This window comes from Papaver somniferum, chromosome 1 (genome assembly GCF_003573695.1).
Source record: "Papaver somniferum cultivar HN1 chromosome 1, ASM357369v1, whole genome shotgun sequence".
NCBI classification, from domain to species: domain Eukaryota; kingdom Viridiplantae; phylum Streptophyta; class Magnoliopsida; order Ranunculales; family Papaveraceae; genus Papaver; species Papaver somniferum.
In genome coordinates, this window is record NC_039358.1 from 202,543,754 (window position 1) to 202,555,371 (window position 11,618).

The following is an 11,618-nucleotide window of genomic DNA, read 5'->3' on the forward strand; positions in this document are numbered from 1 at the left end:
TTTTCCGGAATATATGTTTTTCGGAAAACCACGTGCTTTTAATGGCAAACTTTTCTATACAACTAGAAGTCGCCTTAATATGTTTAAGATGAGATCTTACAAAGAGATCGATCATTAAATGTAACCACCATTTAATGAAGCCTGTTATACATCCAGATGTGATTTTCTGGACAGTTACTATGTGAATGACTGTTGGAACATAAAGTCAAGTTAGGCGCTTAAATGGCGACTAGACTAAGATCTGTATGGCGTATGCTTTTTATGCTGGACATGCCCATTTGAGTGGGAGAAACGCCATAGCATACACTTTGTGATGTATGTGCTAAGTTGACCGATTGTGAGAGCGATGAATGATTCCCTGCTTCATTGTTGTGTGAGCCGCTGGATTAATATCCAATTCATTTACCCCTTTGACTTGAGCTTATGTCATGAAGAGGATACTTAATGATGCTATTTTAGCATGTTTTCTAATACGATGCAACTTCCTGTATGATGATACATGTCTAGGAAAGCTATTAAGTTGAATTGGAACGATATGAATTTCTTGAAAGAAAATTTGATGATACACCATGAATTGTGACTCATAGTTGGCCAGCGTTTTTCGTCTGTCGAAAATCATGAGTACAATTGATAAAATGTACATGGGTGCAATACTGCTTGCTAGAGGGATTAAGAGTATTGTGTTAGGTGTAGTCAAATTATCTGAGGTAATGAGATACGAACATTCTTTGTGAAGGGTTGATGTCGATATGCTGACTCGTAATGAGGTTCTAGTATGGAGCTCTCAAAATGAAGGTATCTCGGCGGTGGCACAAACTATTTACTAATATGAACATTTTTCTCTTATGACTTTGATTGGGAAGCATGCTGACGTTACACACACTATGTGTGAGTGGGAGATGTTGGAAATATGGGCACCCATTGTGTATGTGCATGCCCAAAGTCCATCTTGGGTAGATAAGTAAAGTCATATGCTTGACTTTATCAAAGGGAAAATCCTTCTCCAACTAACCAAGCCATGGTGAAACATGTGTCTTGTTTTTTTGCCACCATGTATTTGCATGAAGCTAACAAGTGTCTGATCACTTACTCTATGCTAAAAGAGTGTTAGAACTTGCTCCAAGTGTTTGGTTCTTCCTTGACACTTGCCAAGAGAGGATACTTGAAGTTTGAGTATAAATAGGCTTCTAGTTTCATTTGTTGAAACAAGAATAAGAAGTAGAAAATACTACAACTCAATATTAGTGAGTTTAGCTAGAGATAAACCAAGTATGGAGATTAAGTTAGAGAGTTCTATGTGAGCACTCAAGTTAGTGAGCAAGTCTTCTAGTATTCAAACATTAGTTGTGAAGAACACCCAAATCCCTTAGTGTCTTTTAGAGAGAAAACTGAAGTTTTATACGGTATTTAGTTTATGGAAATATAGTTTGTGCTCAATTTTGTGGCACCTACTCACCGCCGAGTTTGGAGGTTCAAGAACATGAAATGCAAGTGATCCGTTGGTTCGACGTCATCCTCATTTGAAACGATTACAAGGTACGAACTAATAACCCGCTTCCGTATTTGATTTGTTCAACTTACATATATATTAGTTATATATGACCAACAACAATAATAAGTAATCGACATCTCCACTTAAAACCTTGTTCACACAACACATAGTACATATCGAGGTTACACAAATTCTTAATTAGTCTCTTAGCACAAAAAATCGGGGTTGGGAACGCGTCGGAAATCACAAGCCCAACAAAATATGCAATTGAAGTAAGTTTGTCTGAAAGAATTAATGCACGTAAAATTTGCGGAAGAAGCAGTGGTAACAGTTAGTATGCTCCTCTTTCTTTACTAACACTTAAAGTCACTTACAACCGATCGATGATATAATACACCTAAACTCTAGACAATTGGCAAAAGAATGTTTCCTTCCATTCCATGCCATCACTAAATTACATTTGAGAACTCTTAAAAATGACTAAAGCTTTGAAAAATAGCTCAAATAAAGCACGCTATTAAACAACAAATAATCCTGAAATTACACCGTAGTAAATTTCTTGTATAAACATGTGGCTCAGCTCTAACCCCGACTCAAATTCTTAGAAGTAGGCCAGCACAACACTGGAGAGGATAAAAATTGGGATCCCTAAGGAATCATAAATTTACCACGAAAAATCAGTTGAGACAGTAGCTGAAGAACTTCTTGGTGAGGCATGTTTAAACATAACCGTGGCGAAAATGCTCGATTTTCTTCTTTCGTGTTCTTTAACTAGAAGTCCAGCAAATTCATCTAGTTTCTCCAAGTTTGTTGTCGCCACCAATTTCTTCCCACGGAAAAGTACTGATTCAACATTCTTTTGTTTCAGCATTGCTTCTGAAACTTCCAATAGTTTTCTCCCATCCATTGACACTGCATTGGGGTTTCTGACCGGGGTTCTTTGGGGACTAGTCATTCCTGTATTTCCTTGAATTCGAACGTAATTCTTCGTTCTGTATTCTCCAAATGCCATTGAAACAGCTTGATCAACCTATATAACATGAACCAAAGAACACATTTAGAACATTTTTCACAATGAAGAGAAGGGTAATTTTGTCATTATAAAATAACCGACATTTCAAGTAAAACGGTTTCGATGGGTTAATGAAAACTGCCAGCTAAAGAATTGGTAATTACCGTGTCGGAAGCTCCTTCTCCGGCAATTTTGAGAAATCCGGCAGAAGAAAGTGTAAGATTCCGATTACCGGAATCTGACTCCCCGTTTCCTAAAGAAACAACTAATAAATCCTCAACGCCGTCACAATATGGAAACTCTTGTTTATTGTTCAGTACATGTGTAATAGCAGCAGCAGTTGGATTATTCATCGCTAAACCACCATCAACGGCCATTATCTTTGTTTTCTTATCAACTGATTTCATCTCAAAACCACCATTAACCGTTAAATCTGAAGAGGTAGCGACGCAAATTTCCCTCATCTTGAAGTCATAACCGTCGTTTTCTAAACCGTCGGCTCTTGAAAACAAAAACGTTGCTCTTGTTTTCAGATCAAAACAAGGAATCAAAACTGGTTTCAATGTGTCTTTCAAAGTACATTCACCGAAAATCTGTCTGAAAATTTTCTCCATCTTCGCCGATGCCCGAAACATCTTTCCGAACATCCCACTGGAAGTACTGCCAGTGTTATTCAAACGCTTACGGTTTTTCACGAGAAACTGCAACGCTTTAGTGGCCTTTAGCAACGGTCTTCCATCTTTGCCACGGGTGAACAACAAAGCGATGAGAATTCCACCTATCCCCGAACCCGAAGCAACATCAAAGTAATCAGCAACACGAGCATCTGAATTCTTTGTTATGCTCATGAGTTTGGATTCTAAGTGACATAGTGATTTTGCAGCGAGGATTCCATCTGTTGAACCGACACCGTCAATTGAGAGTACACGAACTTTGCCCACATCGTGTTTGTTGGCTTTTAGTGTCTCGACTAAATCTTCCACTGGTAATTTTGAGTTGGTTTGTTTAGAATCGAAAAGGAATTTGTTTTCGAGGATTGAAAAGATATCGTTGGTGAGTTTGTCGATGTCGAAGTGGTTTGATGATGAGTCGCTCATCATTGGTGAATACACTTCGGCCATTGCTGTAAAACACAATTTCAGGAGCGGAAACAGAAACCGGAATTACAGAAATCGGAATTTGAGTTTTGTGATTGATGGGTTAGAAATTTTAAGTGGGAGAGTGGTGAAGATTGAAATGAGTTTGATGTGGTTTATTATATAGTGTAGGGAATTCAAAGAAGTGCGTACTTTAGAACGTGGAGTTTATGCGCATTTTAGATGGACCCTTCATCTTTTATTGTTAACCAAAAATATTGACTGTATTCTTTCAAGTGCTGACCACCTTATTGTCGCCACTCGGCAGTCTTGTGTTTTGTTGGTTGCAAACTTGCATTTCCTAAAATATTCCGTGGAATTTTTTTTTTCACTTTACGGCTTTCTTAAAAGGTTTAGCTAAAGATTGTCAATCATGTGTTGTCCGAAGTGCAAATGGATTTTGTCGATTTTTACTATTATGTTAACAGTGTTTAGAACTTTATCTGTTGATTCTTGTTGGAAATTTGTCATCATCAATTATTATTTTGTCGGTGGTGTTTAGAATCTCATATGTTGATTTTGATTCAAAAACATCAAACATATTGATGTTACAATAATATGATGGTTTTTGGATGATGATACATATTACTCGGATTAAAATTCATCGGCACTCAATTCTTTACTGATAAAAAAAAGTACTTCATTAAATGCATACACTCAAATATAGTGTAAATGTAAGGCCAAAAAGCTATTTTATAAAAATATTTCTTGGATACATTCTATATATTTAACTGTGGATAGATGTTAATGAATTTTAAACTCAAATCGTAAATATTAATATTTGATAATTTTATTATTATTTGGAAAAATGGCTCATACTGTGTGATTAGAATGTCAATAGATTATTTTGTCGATGATATAGTTTAAATTAATATGTGTGAACGACGTGATGTAAACTAAATCTCTCAAAAATCTGTTGGCTTTTGTTAATGGAAACTTTTTCTTTATTTTCTTAGTGTTCGGTTGGTTGTTGGGTCTAGAAATGGCAAGAACAGAGAGAAAAAGAGACAAGATAAAAGATGAGACACATGGATACGTGTACAGTATTTTCCCATTGATTGTTGTTGGATAATGTTTGAAATTAGTTTTCTAATCAAGGATTATGCTAATTAAATCCACTGGAGGAAGATAATGTATTTAAAAAGTTTGTTTTTGTTTTAATAGTTCGACTTTAGTTCCAATTCAAATTGATGTTGTAATAAACCACTTCTTTTAGTTAGAGGCAAGAAACATGCCTGCAAAATCATTTATTTTCCTGTTTTGACGGTTGAGACCTGAGAATAACACTTTTTATATTTATTCAAATCCAAGGTAATGATATCTACTAATTATTATGAACCATCGTAATAATGTTTTTTACTAACAATTTGGGTCGGAATAGTGTCGACGTGGCGATGGTGATGATGATGATCACATTTCTATCAAGTATAGTTGCACATCTTCCACATTTCTATTAAGTGGTTGCACATCTTCCACGAATTATATGCACTAATCATCCCCTATTTTGCATCTTTTTGAACCAGAAGTAAAAGAAGTTTTCAAAAATCACAAACAAAGTTGTGTTACTCCACGAAAAACCTTCCTTTTTTGCTTCTAGAACTAATTGTAAAGCACCTGAGAGTCATCCATGGAAGTCTGCAGCTCCATTAATAATGTATTCCATGTCAAAGTTTAAAAACATTTATATTAATGTTGCGTAGTCATGCAAATTGTAGTCGTTACCGTTTATTACAACTATTCTTTTACTATTTGGAAGTATAGAGTTGGCTTGTTTAAAGATGAAAATTTTAATGCTCTTTGTTTATTTTATTTTCTTTTTTTATTTATTTTATTTTTTTATTTTTATTTTTATTCTTTTTAATGCTAGCCGTGACCTTTATGATCCAGATTTTTCTCCAGGTCTCATTAGTAGCTCCACCAGAATTAATTGAGTTATAAATAGAATCCATTACAAAAATGCCCTCGATATTAAGTGTCTAAATAACACCATTATCTACATAGTAATTCTAGACGCGCTGTGTTTTTTAACTACATTTTCTCCATAAAGAGGATTTGACGGATGAACGTAAAACTCTCTGATATTGGGATCGAAGCATTGGAAGTTCCCGTCCGTATCATGTGGGAAATTTTTTTCGGAATATTTCCGTTCCGAAGATCCATCATTTCAGCTATCTACATCAAGTCGCAAGCAACTTACAAGTTACCGTTTACAATTTACTCTTACTGATTCGTACATCGGTTGGAAAAAAGCACGTTGATTCCGTACATGATAAGGAAACAAATTGAAAATCAAAATAAGGTTAAGATAAAATTGGTGATGGCTAAGCTCCTTACTGATTCGTACAGATGATAATGACCTGACCGTACATGTGTCCTCAATAGAAAATAATGGAAGGGACCCATTCAGACAAATATCTGAGTCTGACTCTAGTACCCCATACTGGTAATATCATCATCGCATCACAAAAAAGTTAAGTCAGACGTTGATTCATCTCATCATAAGTACTCCAATGGTCCATATTTCTCCAAAACGAAATGATTTTGTCTGTTCTGTTCATTCCGTCGGCAACGCGGTTGGTAGCGGCTACTAAACCACACGATTTGGTCAATGTAAATCAATGGTTAAAACAAGATTCAAAAGGACAAGTTGCTTTTTTCTTGCCGCAAAACATCATTGCAAAATCGTAAAAAAACACACGCGTGGTGGTCCCACATTCTAAAGGGGAGCTAAATAGTCGTTAGAACTAAAGAAGAGCATAATTCACCGTACACACGGATATCCGCCGTCACTGGCCATTCTCAAGTACGGCAATAAATTAACTTCGCCCACCACTTAGAATAGCAGTTATAGCGGTGGTACAGTGCTTTGAGAGCACTAATCTGTGGTACAAGCTAACAGCATGTTGTTTTTGGCTGACCCGGCGTCTGATTTTTGACCCGGTTCGAGTCGGATGTCAGATCAATTTTTTATCCAAAATCAGTTTTTTATCCAAGTCAGATCTGAATCGCGATTTGAGTCAAAACTAATTCTTGAATCAGATCCGTGGGGTCAAATAATAAAATATCCTTAACTCATGGAAACAAACCATTGATTCACATTTTTGAGTCGGATAAGTTAAATCTGACCGGAAAAACAAACATATTGAGCTACATCCAGATGAGTCAGGTGATTTCAATTATATTCAGGCGAATCAGATCAAAACGAGTTAGGTGAATTAGGAAAAAAACAAACGAGATATAAAAGCACGGCCATTTCCATTTATATAAGGGAAAAAAAATTTAGTAAGTGTGGCCATCCGAAAGAACCAAATTTCCGGTCTCCGGTTTGCGAGGTGAACGCCAAACTACTTGGCCATCTTCGTGATGGTTGTATTTTTCAAAGCACAAACTCGTCGTTTCTCTTCTCTTATTTGACTAAAGTATGTGCTCTACGTATATTTTCAATCTTACTTTGGTCGCTGGACTTGATAGGATGGATATTAAGAACGACATAATGGATTGATTTAACACCAGTACTTTCATTTCACTTGATCAATCAAATAACCTGGAACATAAACCAAACACATACAAACCTGCAAATAATCGTATCATTTAACAGAAAATGGGTCATTTGTCCAAATATTTTTAAATCACGGTTCAAATGGACGAGTAAAAAGTAGTTTGGGTGAAATGGCCAAAAAAAAATAGCAAGGATGAAACTGGATTCATCCTAGCTTAAATTTAAAAAATAGCAAGGATGAAACTGGATACATCCTGTGTAAATTAAAAATAAGAAAAAATATTTGAAAATGGACACGATGAAACTGATTACATTCTGCCTATTTTTACATTTTTTGGCCATTTAAACAATATCAAAATCTAACTGTCCATTTCACCTAGAAATTGTTGATTTTGATCTTTTTAACCAATTTTATGATCATTTAACTGGCGAAAGAAAAAAAAGTGGCTTAAAAAACCGTCGAATCTAGAACCACCGTCAAATTTCTTCCTACCGCTCCAACAAATGACAAACTTCTCACAGTAATGCAAATCCAAAAGTGTCCTGAAAAATAAATATAAACGGTGTAGATTGAAGTGAGGATAAGATATTAAACTACCGACCTCCAAAAAAACCAACAGAAAATGGGTCATTTGTCCAAATATTTTTAAATCATGGTTCAAATGGACGAGTAAAAAATAGTTTGGGTGAAATGACCAAAAAAAAATAGTAAGAATGAAACTGGTTTTATCCTAGCTTAAATTTAAAAAATAGCAAGGATGAAACTGGATACATCCTATGTAAATTAAAAATAAGAAAAAATATTTGAAAATGGGCACGATGAAACTGGTTACATCCTGTCTATTTTTACATTTTTGTCCATTTAAACAGTTTCAAAATCTAACTGTCCATTTTACCCAGAAATTGTTGATTTTGGTCTTTTTAACCAAATTTATGAAAAAACAACATTATCCCATTTCCCTCCGCTTGGATTCTAATATTCTCTTTCGTACCACGAGTCAAATGGCCCTTCTATGTAGATCCACCGACTATTATAATAAATTCATGTCCTTTTCTTCTTTTTTTTTTTGATGAATTTAACTTAAAGATTTGATTGTCATTTCCAAATATCCCCTTACCATGATTTGTTGGTAGCCGCATAAATAAATTAAATATCTAAGATCATTTTTGTAAAATTTTGCACGCACATAATCTTGTCGGAATTTTGTCTGGTAGTTTTTCTTTTTCTTTTTATTTTTTTGATGGAAAGAGATAATATATTAACTAGTAAATATAGTACATGAGATTTACAATATCATTTTTATCGAAAACATTAGAATATATGCTAGTTGATTGAACTTTTAGCTGCATCTTATCCTACATATTTTGAAGCTTTTTAATCCTTGCCTCCTTCGCAATATAGTCCGCTGTTGAGTTATTCTTCCTCTTAGTATATTTCACTTTCGCTTGAGGAAGATCGCTCAGTATTTTCCTAATTTCTTGCAAGGTATTTTCCGCTGGCCATGAACCGTCTGTGCTTACCTTATTTAAGTTGTCCGCCAAAGCTTTACAGTTCGTGACTATGAAAACGCCGGATAATATGTTTTCCTTTGCCATATAACCGCATTTAGTAAAGATTTTGCTTCTGCATGGAACGCTGATGTCACCCACTCCGAGCCCGCTGATAGGTGCATGAAGGCTTTCTCGTCAACTGAATATAGAATGAAAGCATATCCCATTGGAAAGTCCTCTTCCTTAAAAGAGACATCAATAAAGATTATCCAATCCGAATTTAGGCTGGACCAAGAGCAGTTGGTGGACGTTTTCTGTTGAGCGTTTATTTTACTTTGAGCGGTAATTACCGGGGAAGAATGAAGGAAATTATTGATTTTCCCTATTAGATTGACCGGGTCTGGATTTATTTTCTCAAAAACTACCGAGCATCTATATTTCCAGAGGAACCAAAGAACGGTAGAAATTTTTACTTGAAATTGGCTCAGGTTAGCCTCCGAAATCCACCATTTAACCCAAGAAATAATTGAACTGGGAGAGAAATTTGAGAGAATATGATTAAGGGATAGTCCGAACCAAACTTCTCTGGCAAACGGGCACTCACAGAAAAGATGGGATTCTGTTTCCTGCGCATAACTGGCAAATCAGGTCTATGTCCTTGTTATGTGCGCCTAGTCTAGACGAAGTTGGCAGAACTTTTTGAGACAGTTTCCATATGAAAATCCTTATTCTAGGAATTGCCTGTATTTTCCAAATCTTATTCCATGGGAAATCTCGGTCCATAACAGTGTCTTGATCCTGATTGGCTAGAAAGTTATAAACATTTTTGGCTGAGAATTTACCCGAGGTATAATGGCGCCATATGATGATGTCTTGCTCTTGATTCCTTGGATTTAGAGCTAGTATTTTAATCCTATCATCTGGGAAAAAGAATTAATTTAGCTTTTCCTGATCCCATTTATTTTCTTCCGTTATTAACTCTTGAACTCTTGTTGGAGCCTGCTCTTGCACGTTTGAGACCTTTTGGATTAAATCTGAGTTCAGAACCCATCTGTCTTCTCAAATTTTCACCGAAGCACCGTTTTTGACTTGCCAAACATAGTTACTTTTTATTAGCTCTAAACCTTTTTGTATACTTGTCCAAATCCAAGATGAACAAAAAAGAAAAGGAGGATTTATAAAAGCCTGGAAGGGTATTTGCAAACCCATCTCCCAAGGTGGTCTAGGAATTAAAAACCCTCATCATTTTAACTTAGCTCTCCTCACTAAACTGGCTAGTAGATTGGTTACCGAACATGATCAATTATGGGTCAGATTGTAAAAAGAAAAATAATTCCCAAATTCGCACCCTCTAAAAAAGTCCAGAACTTCGAATTTGTCTTGAATTTGGTAGTTTTTCTTTTTAATGTTTAAAGTGTTAGGAAGACTAAGATGGGGAAGTATACATCAATAAATATATGATGTCGCATTCATGTAATCCAACATTAAGATAAAAAGAAAATTTTAAGAATTATTATTATTTCTAAAAACTTTCAATTAAGCTGGGAAATTTTTATCAAGCCAACAATTAGTCAATTTTTTTTTCTAAGCAAAACCCTTTTGCCGGTAGAATACAATCAACACGAGATTAGTCAATTGTTGCGGCGAACAAAACATACAACTTTTACGGTATAGTGTTTTTTGTCGTCAAACAACTATTCTTCCTAAAACAGAGAAATATGTTGAGTTGTAATGTCATTCATTCTAAGGATTTTCGTTGTTTAGGAGTATCCAATAATCCAATAGCCCAGATATCATATTCTTATCTGAAACCAAATCCATAGTCAAAAAAGAAAATTACCTGCTAAAACAAATGAGATATCCTATTGTTTGGTGTAATGAGGATAAAATTAGAGTTGGGGGTCTTTCTTTATTATGGAAAGATGGGATTGATATTGAGTTCATACATTCTTCAAAATATATGGTCAACCTTATTATAAAGAATAATGAAACTAATGTTGAATGGTTCCTTAGCTGTTTGTATAGTTCTTCTTATGACAATGAAAGACAGGTTCAATGGAGGTTTTTACATGAAATGGGTGAAAATATGAATCTACCTTGGGTTATAATAGGTGATTTCAACTCAACTCTCTACAGTTATGAGAGACAAATCTATTCAATACATCCAACTCAGTCTCATCCAATCATCACCAACACAGTCTCTGAACTGGGACTTATAGATATCACATTCACTGGTGGCCCTTTCACATGGTCTAACCACAGAAATCATCTCAGCCAAGTTAGAACTAGACTTTACAGAGCTTTATGTCTATCTACTTGGATGAACATTTTCCCCAATGGAATCTTAAATAACCTCCTTCCTTGTGTTTCAGATCATGCTCCCATTTTGTTAAACACAAACCCTCAAAATGAAAACCTCAGCAAACCATTTAGATTTTATGAACACTGGCTATCAAACAACACATGCAAAGAGGATATTAGTAGAAGTTGGAGATACTCAAAAAAGGGTTCTGAAGCTTTCAAACTCATAAACAAATTAAGAGAATCTACAAGGGGTCTGCAAATCTGGAGAATCAAAGAATATGGAGATACTGATAAGAGAATAAAAGAGACTCAAGATCAACTGCAACAAATCATCAGTCAGCCTCAGATAAATATGGAAGAGCAACAAAGATGTCAATGATAGACGCATTTATGTGTCTAATTTGTCCCAATTGTTTATATTGTTAGTGCTCGATTTTGTACTTATTTGGTTATTTTATGTCTTTGTAGGTGTTTTTGGAGAAATAAGCTTTTGCGGCGAAATTGGCTAAAAAGTGGTTTTTGCGCTCGTGGGAGAAAATTACTATACGGACTCTCACTTTGGATAAGGGGTAACCTAATTACTAAGGGGCACCCCATTTCAGGGCATGTACTAAAGGGACACCGGAATTGGATAGGGGGAGGTCATCTTCAAAGTTTTTGTAGTGATAAAAAAAATAAAAAAAA

At 35.3% G+C, this 11,618-nt stretch overlaps 1 protein-coding gene across 1 annotated transcript; it reads right to left on the minus strand.

Annotated features, from left to right (window-relative positions):
• Positions 1-1,817: 1,817 nt before the first annotated feature.
• LOC113312542 (patatin-like protein 7) lies at positions 1,818-3,721 on the minus strand. The gene is made up of 2 exons (XM_026561291.1): positions 2,669-3,721; positions 1,818-2,522 (listed from the first exon to the last, which is right to left on the minus strand). The coding sequence occupies exons 1-2, from the start codon at positions 3,623-3,625 to the stop codon at positions 2,157-2,159; spliced, it is 1,323 nt and encodes a 440-aa protein (XP_026417076.1). The 5' UTR covers positions 3,626-3,721; the 3' UTR covers positions 1,818-2,156.
• Positions 3,722-11,618: the final 7,897 nt, after the last annotated feature.